We start from the raw sequence: 18,029 nt of genomic DNA on the forward strand, positions 1-18,029 counted from the left end.
AATACTGATGTCACTTCTAGTAAAAACCAAGAAGCAACACAGGTGGGACTAGGAATCACCAGAAACTCTGTGGTAAAACTATAGTGGTTCTGGCAATTTCTAGAGCTACCCCTACAAGTTTTTTTAAAAATTGGAAGTGATGTAACTTCCCACATTTTGCATATATTTCTTCTGCTCTACTATCAACTTTCATCAAACGGATTTCATGTTTTTGAAGGAATACAAAAACCTGCAAAACTTGTTAAAGAGAGATGAAGTAGTGTGTGCAGACAGTGTGAGAAACAGTGCCTCTTTCAGACTGCCTTCAGTACTTTCCCAACCCCCCCAAACTATTACTTGTATGCAGCTTGATGGCATAAGGATGTGAGAGATGTTGTAATGGTAACCCAGAGCCATCAGATTAGTTGTATGACAACAGCATTGTAAGACGATTCCACTTCACTGGGGAAAATATACAAAATGAATTAAGAAGCTATGAGGATGAGACCTGCAAAGGAGTCCAACAGATTTATTCCAGAGTTATCTGAAGGGCAGAATCAAAACAATCCTTCAACTATGTATAATTTGATTTAAACAAAATCTGGTCGATTTCAGAAACATTAAAGCTAACTAGCTGAATTCGAAATTTGCAATAGCTGAAAGATCTATTCTTTGAAAATTGGATAATGATTATGTAACTGGAATGGCAAATATACAGTTCACGTTCTGTTTATTGTAAAGAACGACTGCCAGTTGCTGCAATTTATGGGATGAATCACTACTGTGAGCAGGAATTCTGCCTTTCCCTTTTTCTTCTGCAACTCCCTGAAGCTCCTGAAAAACTGATCTCGTGCATCAGGGGAATGATGCAGTGTGAGGGCATTGCTGCAGGAAGGGGAATCTACTCCTCTTTAAAAATTAAAACAAAAATATTTGAACCAGCTGTAATGACACAGACATCTATGAAGGAAGGTGACACAGCAGCTATCCAAACAACATAATCAAAGAGAAGTTCAGTGGCCCCTTACAGATTATCAATCTTTATGTTCGCATAACTGTATGTGAGACAGAGTGTATTTTAAAACATAAAAACAGAGCATGGTGCTGCATCGATCCTCCATTGTGCGCTATAATGTGGGATGAGCCATTATTAGGCTTGGCAGGAATTTCTGGAGCCACCACTTTCCTGGTTTTTAGCAAGTGTCATGCCCTTTCAGTCATGAAAGAGTTAAACAGTTTGTGTTTACCTAGAGATAGTTAGTTAGCATAGGACCATTCAGATGTTGAGAAGTTTGGTGTAGTGGATAAGAGCACAGGACTCTAATCTGGAGAGCCAGGTTTGCTTCCCCACTCCTCCACTTGAAGCCAGCTGGGTGACCTTGGGCTAGTCACAGCTCTCTGGAGCTCTCTCAGCCCCACCCACCTCACAGGGTGTTTTGTTGTGGGGATAATAATGACATACTTTGTAAACTGCTCTGAGTGGGCATTAAGTTGTCCTGAAGGGCGGTATATAAATTGAATGTTGTTGTTGTTGTTGTTGTTGTTGTTAATTCTTCGCCAGGACAGAAGGAGAGTAGTATGCTTAATTAAGAGATCTAGGATTGATTATTGGCTGACCAATTTATTGGGAGGCAATTAGCATTCCTTCACGTGCTCAGGGATTGATTGCTTTGTTCAGTTCTAGTTAGTTCACCAAGATGTGAAGATGTAGCAGCTAAGATTAGCTACTCTTCTTTTATTACCAATGTAACATTTTTTATCCTATATGTAGTAAAAGAAAATTTAGAAGCCAAAACACATGTCTGTGAGTCTTAATTCTGCTGTGCATGTTTCATAACTCTGTCAACATTCAGAGTAGCTGGAACAGATAGTAACTGCTCTTGTCACCTTGGCTGGCTCCCAGCTGCCTGCTTCTAGGATGGGTCGTGCTGATTGGGGCAGGTTCAGTTTGCCACTGAGAGTGACTGCTTGAGTCTGCTGCTGATGTAGCCTTCAATGGTATAAGTAGACAGAAGTTTTAGAATGCCTAGCCTCCAATGGTGATATACGTGTGTATGCCTTTAAGTGAGCCATCACAAACCAGTTTCTGTTTCCACTTCAAGGCATGTATGGGAGGGGCCTCACTTAGGTTCAGCTCGGTGTGTGTGTTAGCCCTAGCAGTCTATACATACACACGTTCTTCCCCAACGGGAGCATTAAAGAAGTCTGTTGTTGGATCTGCTCAAGACTAGAGGTGGCACGATCCAAAAAAAATTACTGATCAAGCTGATCAGAGATTGGCACTGGTGACGACCCCAAATCACCGATCCACACCAATCATCTCCCATTTCCAATCCGTGGATCGGGGAGGCCAAAGCAGAGGGGCACCCCGCTGTTCCCAGCTATGTGGGAAGATGGGTGGTGGCGGTGACCGCCGGGCACGGCGGGCACGGGGAGGGGACGTTCACACACACACACACATGCTTATAGCAGAAGGGGGGAAGTTTTTAACCCTGCAACGAGCCGCCTCCCCTCAGGGAGGGGAAATTCACACACACTTAGAGCAGAGGGGGGAGGAGTTTTTAACCCGGTGATGAGCTGCCTCCCCTCAGGAAGGGGATGTTCACACACACACACACACACACACACACACACTTACAGCAGAGGGGGGGGAGTTTTTAACCCGTCCCTGCCTCTCCAAATAGAGAGAGAGAGACACCCCGTCAACATGTTTCAGCCAGCTTTTTTAAAAAAGCAGGAACAGAATCCTCCATTCCTCCCCACCCAATTTTAAAAGCAAGCAGCCTGTCTTCCAAAAGCATATTTTAAACACACACACAGAGCTTTGAATGAGCTTTCCCCACAAAATACAGTGTTTTAAAAGCAGGTTAAAAACAGAGAGTGACAGACAGAAAAACAGCCATTCCTCCTACAATGCCCCGTTTTTTAAAAAAGCAAAAAACATTTGGAGTGCCCATGGCTATAGAACACCCCCCCTCCCTCCCCTGGCTGTCTTCTCCCAACTGGTGAGTGCATTGCTGCTCCGTGGTTGGAAGGAAGCCCTGCTGATCAAGGAAAGCTGGGCTTCCATTTGGGTTTCCAGGGCAACAGAAGGAGGGCAAACTCAGCTCAGGCATTCCCCTGGCTCCGTTGCCAGGGGAATAGATTACTGGCACCAGAGTGACTGGATCCCCAATCAGATACCGATCGCCCCGATCAAGCCCCCCCAAACCGCTGGATTGGTCGCCGTGGATGGCACCGATCCGCTGGGTCCCAATTGCGCAAACACCATTATCGTGGGTATTTTTCTATCGCAATGCCGATCGTGCCCATCTCTACTCAAGACTCCTGTGTGCTAACTGACAAGTTAGGTAAGCCCATTCATACTCACCTGACCTCAGGAAATACTACACCAATGGCTGTTTATGCTACTGGTGTGGCAGCCATTGTCCTGTCTGGGGAGGAAATGATTTTTCTGGAGAACCTCCGCCCTGAGCAGGAAGTTGGATTATGAGAATTCTAAGTGCATCAAAATAATATGTCACAAGCTGGTTAGAGCCTAGTCTACACTAACAACTTTATAAGTGGTGTAAGGATGAAAATGAAATCCTACCTTCAAGTCATAGTTGACTTATGATGACTCCCTAGTGCAGTTGGCAAGATACAAACGGAGATGGTTGCCGTTACCTGCCTCTGCAACCCTGGTTTTCATTGGATGTCTCCCATCCAATTACTAACCAATAGAGGTGGGCACGAGTCATGAAAAAAACGAACCATGCAGTTCATGGTTCATGCGTTTTCACAAACCATGAACTTCCTCAAACTGGGGCAAGTTCGCAAACCAGTTTGTGGTTCGTAGTTCATGGGGTTTAAATGCCTCTTTCCATGCTACTTCATAGTGACAAGGAAAGGAGCATTTAAATCTGTGGATCAGTTGCTTGTTGGGGAGATCCCCGACAAGCAGCTGATCATTTAAACAGCGGGGCTTGGATGCCCGGCCAGGAGCTCCCGGCTGGCCAGCCAAGCCCCACCTGCAGTTTAAATGGCCATTTCCTTGCAGCTCCAAGTGGCGGGGAAATGGCCATTTAAACTGTGAATGGGGCTTGGCTGGCAGGCCAGGACTTCCGAGGTGGCCAGCTGAGCCTTACCCACTCTTTAAATGGGCATTTCCCCACCACTCGGAGCAGTGAGGAAATGGCCATTTAAACTCCTGGCCAGGCAGACGAGCCCCACTGTTTAAATGATCAGCTGCTTGTCGGAGATCTCCCCAACAAGCAGCTGATCTGTGGGTTTAAATGCCCCCTTCTGTGCCACTTTACAGCGGCACAGAAAGGGGCATTGCTTTTTAAAATGAACCAGCAGACCAGTTTGGAAATTCATGGTTCTTTTTAATTTGTGTTCCGTTTTGTGCCCATCTCTACTAACCAGTGCCAATGCTGCTTAGCTTCTGAACTCTGACAGACTCTCCAGGGCTCTCCAGGTCAGGGCAATAAAGAGTCAAATAGATGTAGTCACTACTTATGCTTGACCACTTAAGGAATGTGCCAGTGAAGCTTTGGCCAGGGCCCCACCGAGGCAGGAAGGACCCACTTGGAACATGAGAAGAGAGATGTGTTTAACTCTAGCATTTTTATGCAGTTATGTACTTCTTTCCACTGGCTTGCATTTCTCCCCCAAGAACTGTTTCTTGCACGTACTACTTTAATCCCCTTCCTTCACAGTCATGAAACTGATTGCTCGATGTATCTGATGAAGTGAGCTCTGACTTCAGGCTGAAATATGTTTTGTTAGTATTGTATTCATTTATTTAGTTATGTTGACCTTGCAGTTTAAATTAATTCACTATTTAAACTGACAAAAATGATGTTTAAACAGAACCAGTCCCTGGACTTCTGTTTAACTATACGGCAACAGACTAACATGGCTACCTCTCTGGAATTATTGCCAAATAAGAGGTCTGTTTAAAGGCTTGTTATGCTACCTTTGCCTTTAAACATGAAGGGGTTGTAAGACGCTCTGATGCCATGTGGATATCTTTATGATATGTGGAGATAATGGTTGTAACTAGCAGTGTGCATGGGGAAAAATTCAGGTAAACCTGAAGTGGAAAAATGATTTTTAATACCCCAAAAGCCGAAGTTGGCTGCCACTTCGGCTTCAGGTATTTAAATTGCTTTGGTATGCTCCGTAAAGATTCAGAGCATACCGAAGTGAAAAGAGAAGCTGTCTCCCAGCTCCTCCCACCCCCCACTTAGTCTTCCATCCTTCCCCCTTAATCCCCCCATCATCTTCATCCCCACCCCACCTCAATTACCTGGCCATGAAGCCAGGAAGAAGACCAGCTGGGTGGTGGGGAAGGCCAGAACCAGTGCCTCCGTGGCCCATGCCACCTCCTCCGCTGCTGCAGCAGCCAGCTGGGTGGCAGGAAAGGCTGGAACTGGTGCCTCTGCCACTCACACTACCTCCTCTGCCACTGCAGTGGCCAGCTGGGCAGCAGGGAAGGCAAGAGCCGCCACCTCCACCACCCGCACTGCCTCTTCCATTGCTGCTGGGAAGGCACAGGTAAGTGGGGTGGTGGGAGGAAGCCCTTTAAACTTCAACTGGCCCGCGGGGTAAGGCAATGAGGATTGATGAATCCAGTGCCAACATTCCTCCCAGGTTGTACATGCTCACGGCAATGAGTTGGCACCAACATGCCTCCTTGGCTTGTGTGGTCTCCCGGCTACAAGTCGGCCTCAGAGCCACAGAAGAGCTTCATATGGCCCATCCCACTGAGTGGGAGCCTGAAGCATCTATGTGCTCCTGCTCTGCAGCTGAAGTTGACATGTTATCTCAGCCTAGACTTTTGACAGGAAAAGACACCAGTCATCTTTTCAGCTCCAGTGCCACAGTGAATGTGTCGATGCCAACCTCCGGGCTGGAGATTCCACAGCAGGCTTTTTCCCTTCGGATCTAGCCCTGACTTTACAAAAGGACTGGCCTCATCAGATGGGTAATGTATGAAGGGAACAAACTTGCCTGTGTATTTGAACCTTTTAACTTCCTAAGATTAATCATGAGGGAGGAAATATATAAATCTCTCCTGTACTGAAACCTCTGTTAATAATGGTGTAGTGTCTACCTCCTCCTCCTCCCTTCCTTCACGGTTGAGGCTGAGGCTCAGTGGAAGAGCTTCTGCTTTGTATGCAGAAGGATCCAGGTTTGTTCCCCATTAACTCCAGTTAAAAAGTTGAAGTAGATGATGGGGAAAAAAACCTCCTCCTGAGACCCTGGAGACCTGCTGCCAGTCTTAGTAGACAACACTGACCTTGATGGACCAATGGTCTAAGTCAAAATAAGGGAGCTTGTAATGTTTAACAGACAGGGATCCCCACTGAGCAGGGGGATCGCCCTCAGAGAGTGTCTATAATGACAAGGAAAAGGAAGAATTCCTTCAGACGTGGAAAAGGAGGAAATATCCCTGCCAGAACAGTCAGTCAGACAGGAAGCGGAAGAAAATTAGTTCCTGCCTCCCTGATTGGATGGTGGGAATCACTTCAGGAAACTGATTCGGGGTTTCCAAATCAGGGCCAGCATGCCGAATCTTTATGGATTAAGTCCAATTAGGACATTTTTCCAGATACCTGAAGCACACACCCCTAGTTGTAACCACAAGCCATTGGGATCCCTCTGAAGTAGGCTATTGCTAAGAAGGAGTCCCTGGTGCAAACTTTAATGTCTCCACAAAGGTCAAAGCTGCCACAGCAATTTGTATATTTTCTCATTTTAGTGACAAATTTTGGTTTCTGTTTAGGTACTGTGTCTGAATAATCTTCATCAGTTTGACTAGCGGACTCACAAATGTCTTGGGACTATGCAAGTATTCTTCTAAATGCTTTCTTCGGTGCCTTGCATGTTGGGACACTATTACAAACCCAACAGATCCAACATTAAACCAGAGAATTCTAGCATCCAGCCTACCCAGCTAGTAATACCAAGACAGCAGTCAGACTTGCAATGGCATATGGCAAGCAAGCCACAGTTAGTCTGCCTCCTTTTTCTTGTTGTCTGGGAAGTCTGAGCAGCCTTCAAAGGGAGATGGGGGAGAACAAGCTGTTGCACCCTTTAAAATTTGATTCTCATGTATTCCCAAATATGTCTGGATAATTCAGTAATATAAATATCATTTTATCCAGATATCTCCAAATATGCCAGATATATCCAGATTAGAGGTGGGCACAAGCCAGGAAAATACCAAACCATGCAGTTCATGGTTTCTCTCATTTCTCTAATCACGAAAAACGAACTTTCACTAACATGTCCCAGTTCACGAACTGGTTTGTTTGATTCGTGAAAACGTCACTTCCAGGGCAGCAGAAGGTCATTTCCGGGGCTGCAGAAAGCCCATCCCCCAGTTGCCTAGGAAACTGATTGATCGGCACCAGGCTGTCTGCAGAGATTAATTGAAAAACAAACCTAAATGAACTGGCCTAAACTTCATGGTGGTTCATCAGATATGGGCTCTGACCAACTGCCAGTTCAGGAACCATGGACTGGCCCAGTTCGTGACAAATTTTGGTTTGTATTTCAGTTCATGCCCACCTCTAGTCCAGATATATCTGAATAATTCTGAATATGTATTTTTCAATACATATGCAATATTCCTGAACCAAATTGCACACCCCTCCTCAGAGGTTTGTCCTGTGGAAGACCTCCAGTTTGACTTCAAATTTTTCTTTAGTTGAAATTTTGATGGCAACACCATTTCTTCAACCCAGCTTGTGTTAGTTTTCTACACTGCAGAGATTTACTATGAGTTTGTTGGCTCTTTTAATGATGTGTTTTGGACATCCATTACAGTTTTTTAATTTTGTGCTCTATTGGCCATAACAAGTAACACTGCTAGCAAAATTAAGACCAATATTTGAAAGTGTAGATCTGCCAAATTTTTAAGAGGCCCTGCCTGAGTTGTGTGCGACTGAAAGATGTCTGTTACAGTCCAATATTCTGAAACAATATAAAGGCAGAAGAGACCTGATTCTTAGATTTACAGCTTGAGTTATAATAACCAAAGCACTTCATCATGAAGATTTTTAGCGATGGGTTTGAAAGTGTCAAGCTGAAGTAGTATTTCAGGCTCTGTTACTGTGAACTTGCCTAATCCCAGTCAGTTTTGGCAGTCTGACATTTGCTAAGATAATCTCTGGAAAAAAAACATAAAATGGATTGAGAGTTTTGGCTGATAGCATCTGACAACACTGTTGTAAATCTCTATGGTGCTCTTCCAGGTGGCTCCCAAAATTAACTAGTCATCCCAAAATATTTAGTGAAATTGGCAGCTGATTTAATAAGCCCATTAAGGCACTATTTATAAATTACAGAGATATTGTTAGCGCTGTGGTTCTATAATAAGAAATGTAACTATCACAACACCTGTCAAGTTCCAGTCCTTTAAATCTTGATTGGGAAAAAATACTTTTAAAAAATTAACCTGTCACTGAAAATCTACAATACTCTTTATGTTACAGTTTAAATTCTAGACATCATAATTAATATAATGCAGTTGAAATATAAGGGTCAGACAGTAAGTATAAAATCAGCTTGCCAATGAAATTGATGGTAAAGCTCCCATTGACTTGGTTTTGGCTTCCTTGCAAATTTCTTTCCATCTGCCTACATCTTGTTTCTTACTCAAGAACCTTAAACACACACATATGGATGATTTCAGATTTCTTATCTTTGTTGTTTTGACCCCAGAATCTCCCATTTTGATTTCACTTTGGCAACATGCAAACACAGTACAAACAAAAATGCAAAACCAACAATGAAAAGCAGAGGAATCAAATGGTTGGTAAAAATGCAAATGAATATGAAAGGACTGAAATACAGAATATTTGCTATGCATATAGTATATTCAGAATTCAACATTGGGGCAATAGCTTCATGGTATCATGGTATTAATTATGTATTGTCAAATGCTGTAATATATGAAATTAATGTGCAGGAGGGCATCCAAACATCCAGTGCAAGCAAACAATTCTGAAATTCATGGGCTGCTCATTGGTTGAGTGATTCATATCCCTCATTGGCAAAATGTACTCATCCCATAATGTTGACTTTCCTGATAGTCTTATGCTTTTTAAAATTATCCTATATCCCTTCTTTTCACTCTTCCTCATTCCAGGTTGCGGTAGAAAATAATCTCGTCTTTTTAATAATTAAGGAGAATACATTTCTGATGGAAGCTTAATGATGAATTTCAGCATAGGCCTCGTGGGGTAAGATGAATCCCCCCACACACACCTTCATTATCTTCATTATGAACAAGGAAGAAGAGAAACTAGATTGAACATACTCATTATTGTAAGGTGCATATCATGAAGAGCTCTTTAATATAGATCATAGATCCAGAGGAGTTAGCTGTGTTAGTCTGTAGTAGCAAAATCAAAAAGAGTCCAGTAGCACCAACTTTATTGTCCAGTAGACTAACCAACTTTATTGTAGCATAAGCTTTTGAGAATCACAGTTCTCTTCGTCAGATGCATGGAGGGCAAGAAGAAACTGGTCAGATATATAGGTGAAGAGGGGAGGGAGGAGTAGATGCAAACCAGTTTGCTGGTTATCTCATTATCAGAAGTAACTGACTTCCTTAACAGAAGCAAACTGATCTCCATATCAGAAGCTACTGTTTGCACCTACTCCTCCCTCCCCTCTCCACCTATATATCTGACCAGTTTCTTCTTGCTGTCCATGCATCTGACGAAGAGAACTGTGATTCTCGAAAGCTTATGCTATAATAAAGTTGGTTAGTCTTAAAGGTGCTACTGGACTCTTTTTGATTTTAATATAGATCAGTTATCCTTTAACAGCTGTTCACAACCTTATCCTAGTATGATTTAAGGAACAGGAAGATGGCAAATTCCCCCACCATTTCTATAAATACTTATGTGTGAGCTAGATAATTCATGAGACATCTACTTGAATCCTAGCAAAGTCAACTTGGAAGGTTTGCTCATTCATCTCCCTACTGTGTGTGGAGTTGCTGGGGCAGGATATGCAAAGGCAATAAACCAGTTGTTTCTGAACTGATCAGAAGATTTAGGACTTGGTATCTAGCAGCAACATGGATCCTCTTGCTTCCTCAGACAAATAATAGGTCTAAAACATCCATGGAATCAATTGCAGCACCAACAGAAGTGGAAGGAAAGTTACTGATAAGTGAACTATGACGAGACTCTGATGTAGAACTGTAGGGAAACAATTAGGTGACACCCTTCAAACAACTACCACAGTTGGAAAATAGTAACAGGGATCCCCAATCCTCCATTTTCCAAAGCAAAGATAGTTTTACACACACACACACAAACACAGAGAAATTCTAGACACGTCCTCTTGCTCCTTTGTCATAATGTGTCCCAGCAACAGACAAACAGCAGGCAAACAGAAGTTTCAAGACCTCCAAGTTCTTCCATGTACAGTTCCAAAGTTCAGGCACAGGTCAGGCAAGACGTAAGGCATCAAGCGCAAAGGGGCATTACAGAATGAGGTTTCACATGTGTCCCGGCTACTGACACACAGCAGGCAAACAGAGGTAGTTTCGAGACCTCCGGGTTCTTCCATGTACAGTTCCAAGGTTCAGGCACAGGTCAGGCAAGACTCAAGGAGTCGAGCCCAAAGGGGTATTACAGAATCAGGTTTCTCAGATATAGGCCGAGGTCAGAGACGAGGAGATCACTTCTGAATGCAAGCAGCAAGGTCAGTAGGTAGCAGATGTGCTACTTCTACGCAGCTACTTCCTTCTCTGCTGCTTTAAGCTTCATGCTGCTTAACCTGTGCTGCATCCTGCACCTGCCGGCTGTCTCGGTCCTGTTCCTGCAAGCACTTGTCATTTCTGTTGATGCTGGGTCGATGTTGTGCTGCTAGGTGGGCACTGCACCTTCTGGCTTGAAGATCTCTCCCTGTCTTCCTCTGACAGCACTCCCAAGGCTCTAGGGATGAGGGGGAAGAGTTGGCTTGTGCCTGGCTCTTTGTTGCTGGCCCAGGGCTGGGGAGCTGTATGTATTGCATCCCGGCTGCAGATCTATGTCTGACCCTCAGAGATTGCCTCCTCTTGCAGAGCTTCTGCCTGGATCAAGTTCACCAGCTGCCTCTTCCTCAGAAGAGTCCTCTGCATCTCTTTGCACTCGGCTGGGCTCGGTTGGTTCATGACATAATGTGTGCAGTTAAGCCATGCAGAGAGAAGTTGTAGAGATTCATTTTGGCGCGCAAATCATGCTGGTGTTTAACAGCAGCCACAGTGGAAACATAATGACCATATTATCTGGCCACTTTATTTGCATATATAGTGCACCAGTTTGGACCAACAACCGATTGCTTATTAAAGGAAATCAGGCAGATAAATAATTACTTCAATGGCAGGAACCAGGGGGAGTATTTTTGATCTTAGGAACTAAATTGCAACTCAAAACTTCTACTGGTATAAATCCTGCCTTGCTACCATCAGCTATAAAACTTTGGTTCCATACCTGTTCAGCAGATACAATTTCTATGACCTGCAAAAGATCTCCGTCTATGCATCCGGCCTTGTTGTTAATGAGATATTTGTTACACATTCATTATGCTGCATTCTATCAGCCAGATCCCTCCATATTTTATTTTTATCATCTAGATAGAAGTGGTACACTAGGGACACATTTGCCTAAAGTGTATGCTTAGTACTCAAGGATGCATCAATATTACTTATCTCAGAGGGAAATTATACCCAGGCTGCATGTGAAGCAAAAAGCTCTTCCGTCATCATGATGACTTCCACCTCCACCCAATAAAATGTCAAAGTAACAATTAGGCCATGTTAATTTGAGGTCTCACATAGTTCTGCCTTTGGTGCTTGCCAATTTGCTGTAACTTGCTAAAACCAGTTAGTGATAAACGGAGCATTTGTGGCTACAGATGCAGTCATCACGTGAACCAATCCTCATTGTTAAGAGTCTAGAAGTTGTCACAAAGATATGTACAATATTATGGACTTGAACAGACATGTAAGTCAGAAATAGAGAAGTGAGAACTTGGAAACGGTCCGCCTGGATCAAACCGAAATCCATCTAACACAGTAATCAATTTCTGCTGTTGGCTATTCCACTGACTCTGAAGCTTACAAACAGAGGTCCCAGAGGGCCGTTGGGGACTGGGGCAGGGACAGGGGACTGGGGACTGGGGCAGGGACCTAGGCATCAGATGCAGCAACCCTGAGGAACCAAAGCAAGAGTGGCCAGGTTACTGCTTTAATGGGAGGGCTCCTGGGAAACTTTGTAAGCAGAAAGCCATGATATAAACAAATACTTACATAAGTACAAGATGAAAGCAGTGGCTTGCCTCAGTTCTGGGAGAGCTCTGGGAGTATTTCTTCAGCCCAGAATGGAGCTGTTCTATAGCTTATTATACTAATAGAGATTTATAGTTTCAGTAGAGGCCCAACACTCACCCTAACCCTAAAATGGGACCAGGCCTGGCACATCCATGAAGGTGATGCCAGCAGCTGCCTTGAGTGCTGAACTCTGAAGGAGGCGTCGTGCTGGCCCCTGATGACCCCCCCCCCCCGGACCTGGAAGCAGATTGCTTCCCCACTCACCTCTCCACATCTTTGCTGCTGCTGCCCACCTTGGCTCGGCCTCCGGCAAGCTGAGCACCCCGGTGGTGCAGCAGTGAGCGGGGAGGCGAGCAGGGAAGCGGGCCGCCTCCCTGCCCCTTCGCCATTGCCACCCACCTCAGGTGAGGGGGACACTCCTGCATGATGATGTCACAAGTGACATCATCATGTAGGGCCATAGCACACGTGCTTTGTACGCGTGCACAGGGCGAGAGTCACCACCTCCTCCGCTGGGAACCCCATGACCACACTGCGCCGCTGCCCCTCCCAATCACCAAAAATACTGAAAGTCGGCTGGAAAAAGCTGGAAAAGGTATAATTTTGGAGATGTATTTAAAATTCATCATTTTAAAGCCTACAATATCAAGTTGGTTAGTGGGGGGTGGCCACACGCGCAAGTAGGTATCTTGCCTCAGGCGCCAGAAGCCCTGGCAACAGCCCTGAATGGGACTCGCCTATGAACTCCCAATACTTCCCCCCATTTCCCACTGGTGCTTCCAAGACCAGCAGGAGAAAACAGGGTGTATATGGTGTGGAGGTGTGCATAATGGGAAAAATGAGCCAAAATTACGAAGGAATGTTGCTGGTTCAGCTCGTTATAGTGGATTCTGGAATGCTGAACTAAATTTGGGAAACTCAGGGCCAAGCTACAAGTGACGAATAACACTTGAACGTCATGTGGATTGAGTGGAGGGCAAGTGAACAGGGAGAAATACACTTGCCATTCAAGTGTCATTCGTCACTTGTAGCTTGGCCCTCAGTTGTAACAAAACTGCCCCTCTGTCTCTGCATGTGTTTTCGTGCTGCACTTTTCATCTCAGTTCTTACAAGTGGACAAGGCAACAGGTAGGGCAGTGTCATTTTGGAGGGAAGGGGAATGAGCCAATTGAAAACAGTCATCCATTGGAGGGGAACCTTTTTTGGGGGGAAATTCCAAGGCAACAACATTTTCTTTCAATCAGTGGAAACTCAGCGGAGAACTGTCACTCTACTTTAATGTGAAATTAAAATTTCACATCCCTAGTGCGGTGGTGTGCAACATCACTTCTGATGACAAACCAAAAATGATGTCATTCTGTTGGGGTAATGCTCTAGGATTCGCCAAAATCTCTATGGTTGAACTATAGCAATCTGGGGTGAATCCTACCACATCAGCCTGATGTAATGATGTTACTTCCAGTTGGAGGCCAGAAGCAATGCTGATGCACCCATCACCATTCCCCATGTCCTCCCAGAAATTGCCAACTGCAGCTAGCTACTCTGCCTTTTATCACTATAAGTAATTCCACGTGAAAAGTGTTTTTTAGAAACTGCTAGAAAGGAAACCCAATTTCACATTCTCCCTCTTTCAACAGGTCAGAGAGTTTCACTTACTTTGCAAGGGAACCTAATGATGTGTGTCATTAGGCAAGGAAATGTGCAATGTGACAATATCACATTGCAAAGCTAAGTGAAATTATATATTATAAGGAGAGAGGGGAGAATATGTCAGGGACCTACTGTTTCCAGCAACAGAAATGTCTGTACCCTGCTGTGTCATTCGGCCTTTACTTTCTCTTCTCTTGGTTGTTTCAAAAGAATTCCTTGAGGAATATGATTTCTTTGTTTAGAAAAAATATAGTTCCTTTATCCCACATCCAACATCAAACTGCACAGATGTCTCCGTGTGATCTACCTATATGCATTATTATATGGCAGCATTCCCTCAAAACTATCTCTGGACTGTAGAGAAATAATGTGCTTCCAAAGGTGTTAGTCTGTGAGGAAGCAATGCATCTTATAGATTGCCTTCCTCTTCTCTTCCCAGAAGTCAGTTTTTCCTTATGTTTCTTGGTCATTTCTGTGTGAGAAAACACTCCAGTGCTACAAAGAGATGGAAATCAGGGTTTTTCAACATATAATTGGAAAATGTGACAATGGAAACTTTGTTGATCTTCATTATATTATTCAGGTATACAGATCGTTCAAAGTGCTACACCACGTGGGTTATATAAACAAACTAATTTTGTTTGATATACTTCTACAGACTTCCTCCTACACATCCACACATAGAAACAGGGACTCCAGTCCAGAAACTTCTAAACAACAAGCAATCCATTAACTCGGGAAATGATAAGTAATGTTTCCTTCTCATTCAAAGGCTTTGTAAACATATACTTGCACAAATGTGCTCACAGAAAAGAACCAATTTGGTCTGATTGAAATTCCAAGGTTATTTACCACAGCAGAAGTCGATAGCTACAAATCTTTGTGTCACAAAGGATAAGGGAAGAGGAAACAGAAACACAACTATTTCTGTGGTATCACTTTTAAAATCAGAGAAACAGAAAAAAAGTTTTTTTTTTTCCTGGAAAGTAATTTTGGATATCACTGTCATTAAAAAAAGACATTTTAAAAAAGAAAAAATGAGAACTGGATACATTGCTGCCCTCATTTTATGTACATGCTCAATTACTTTATTTCAAGTCAAACAAGTTTTAGAAGTTCTTGTAATGAGATGAAAACCTGAAAAACCAGTATGCGAAATGTAGAAATGGGATAAATATATACATCATGAACAACCACTTTTATACCACCATCAATAATATGGAAAAAGAAAACTATCTTCAGACTGTGGAGACCTCTACAGTTTTCAAATTAACAGAATAACAGGTTTCAATTGGATACTTGAATGGCTTTCCGGTTTTAAAAATAATACTGTTTGGCATATCCACAAGTGATTCATCCTATTGGAGCCCAGTCCAACCCATCAATTGCCATGTAACTTCCAGAATAAAGTAGTTGGATGTCCTAATTGCCATACAGGTCACGTATAATTGATTGGGACAGACGAAAGAATGTCTTGAGGAAGTCATTCTATATACTGCATTGCCTTCCATCTCGGTAATCTCATACTCAACATTGCTTGCACTATGACAGCCTGGGCACTTTGGTGTTCAGATTGTCATTTAATGTTGTATCCCTAGTCCTTGTGCTTTGGTATTGGCATTCCATTTTGTATTCCTAGTTCCATTGCATTGTTCATGATATGTCATGTTCTTGCTCGCACTATCATTCAGTTTTGTACTCCTAGTCCTACTGCGCTGTTCATTTGATGTCCTATACCATATGATTACATTTTTCGCTCTTTTTGTATACTATGAAATCTGCCTTGAATCTCAGTGAGAAAGGCAGACTATAAAGTTAAAAATAAATATCTTTAAAATGAGTATGTGAAAAGTTGCACTCACAAACCACATTGAAGTCTAATAGATGTGCTACTTATGACAGTAACTGAAAAGGAAAAATACATAAGCTGTGTTTATATATCAGTCTAAATTATGAAGAAGTTAAACACAGTCTGTAAGGAAAAAATGCAGGAAAATAACATGCATGTGTTCTAAGATTTCCAATTGTTAAATATTTTGTCAAGCTTTTAAAACATTAATTGGCCCAACCCTGAAAACGAAATGCTTTCGATTACTCAGTATTTATACTACCTGTAGAAAACTCAGTGATATTTGACATAACAAACTCAGTTATTAGAGAACCTTCCTTCAAAGAGTGCTTACTATAGCCTCTTTGGAGGTACAGAAAGGCAGAGATGATGATTATATATATAAAGCTTTTAAAATGATTTTGTAAAATGTAGGCCATCAAACTGAAAATGCAGCTCAGGGAGGGTTAAGCTAAGGTTTGGAAAAAAATGGATGCTTTAAATCTATGACATATATAACAACAGACTTCAGAAAACAGAGCTTTTAAAAAGACTGAACATTTACCTTTCCCACATACTGGGGTTCAGAGCCCATGTATTCCTCCAGCACAAAGAACTGATTCCAGACCCAGCCTCGTTTGACCCGCACGGCGGGAGTCTTTCTCTCTGGTGCTGTGACAACATTTCCCCTTGACTCGGTTTCTAAAGTCTGTCGTAGTTGTGGATGAAGTGGTGTTAAGAGACCTCCGTCGAAAAGGACCCAGAGAAGCAGGGACAAGCAGTTCCGTGTAAGCATTGGCAATGGTTTCCCCACAGCTAGTAATTAAAAACTCCAACACTGAATGCTGAGCTGAAGAATCCAGGTTTAAGGCTGTCCGTGGGCCGCCACCACTTAGCTCCGGATTTTTTTTTTATTGCCGAAATGCTAATGCAGGCATTAATCCTTCTGGTGACAAGGTTTCTGCTGCATTAAATTCCATCTAAAGGGACCTATAAAAGAGATTTACATGGCAACATGAAATTATATAAAATTACACAAAAGTATTCATCCAGACTCTCTCACACCTAGCTAGTTTCCAAAGACAGTGAGCAAGACAGAACCAAGAAGCAGAGCTTGAAGTACTATTAGTATTATATTCTACAGCCCTGACTTTCAACAGAATGCTGCACAATAACTATAGGAATGCTTCTTTCTGCTTTGTATTATTTTAGTGTCTGCCTGAAGAGAAGCACACAGTCTGCCCTTTATGGCCCAGTTACAAAATAAAGCCATTACACATCAGTGAATTCAGATATTTACTCTAGATTCATGTGGGGGGAGAGAGACCAGACCAAGTTATCAGTAGGTATGGCAGCATTGTTACCAGCACCACAGACCATAATGTGAGAAAGAATCAAATGGTCTTTATAGCATGGGATCTGCAGACACATTTTTTGCAAATAATATTGGAATTATTTTCATGTTTCTGAACTTCACAGTGAGGAATTTGGCATGATCACAAACACAAAGCTGGCAATTTAGAGTCATGTTCTAGCTCCCGTTTGTGATGTTTGATTATGGTAGTGGACAATGGGACATGATCTGAACATGTATTCCCCCCCACCCTCCGTGAAATTGCCAATAATGCAGACAGGTTCAGCAATATGTACATTAAGAGGCTGTAACTTAACATGTTTCCATAACTAAAATTTATGGAGGGAGGCATTTAAGCAGCATGTTCATCTTTAGATCTCGCTGTGCCCTCACAAGCAAAGGATTTGTTCCCATGAAATAAGGATAGTGGAGCTTGTGTGGGATATGAGATACAATAGCTAGAGTGGTAGACTTGGAGCAAGCAGATCTTGTCCCCTTTAACTCACGATCCACACTGAGTTGTCCCATTCATTAGATATGTCTAGGTGATTTCTTAAGGAGCATCAATGTTGCCCATCCCTTCTGATAAACGGTGGCTTTTTCATTTGTTAACACTTACCATAAACTGGGGAAAGATTACCACCATATCAATAGCTTGTTAACAGATTGTCAGAATTAGTCCTCATATAATCATGTAAGAAGTTTCAGTATTGTAGCCTAATGTTCCAATTCTGAATATTTGTGCATGTTCATCTGTATAACTAGTGTTTTAACATCATGGTTTCTGATGCATTAAGGGCAGGTATATCTCATCCCCAAATTCCTTCTGCATAGTAGCTTTGTAACTGAATACCAGTTGCCAGGAGGCCTCAAGTGAGGTGGGCTATGCTTTTTAT

General features: G+C 42.9%; 1 protein-coding gene across 2 annotated transcripts in view; it reads right to left on the reverse strand.

Moving 5' to 3' along the window:
• Positions 1–16,575, reverse strand: part of CDH12 (cadherin 12) — a 250,239-nt gene extending 233,664 nt beyond the window's left edge. For both annotated transcript variants that reach the window (XM_054984695.1, XM_054984694.1), the window contains exon 1: positions 16,345–16,575. In XM_054984695.1, coding sequence (XP_054840670.1) covers positions 16,345–16,575 — 231 coding nt within the window. The remainder of the gene's footprint in view (positions 1–16,344) is intronic.
• Between the last annotated feature and the right edge of the window lie 1,454 nt (positions 16,576–18,029).

This window comes from Eublepharis macularius, chromosome 7 (assembly GCF_028583425.1).
Source record: "Eublepharis macularius isolate TG4126 chromosome 7, MPM_Emac_v1.0, whole genome shotgun sequence".
NCBI classification, from domain to species: Eukaryota; Metazoa; Chordata; class Lepidosauria; order Squamata; family Eublepharidae; genus Eublepharis; species Eublepharis macularius.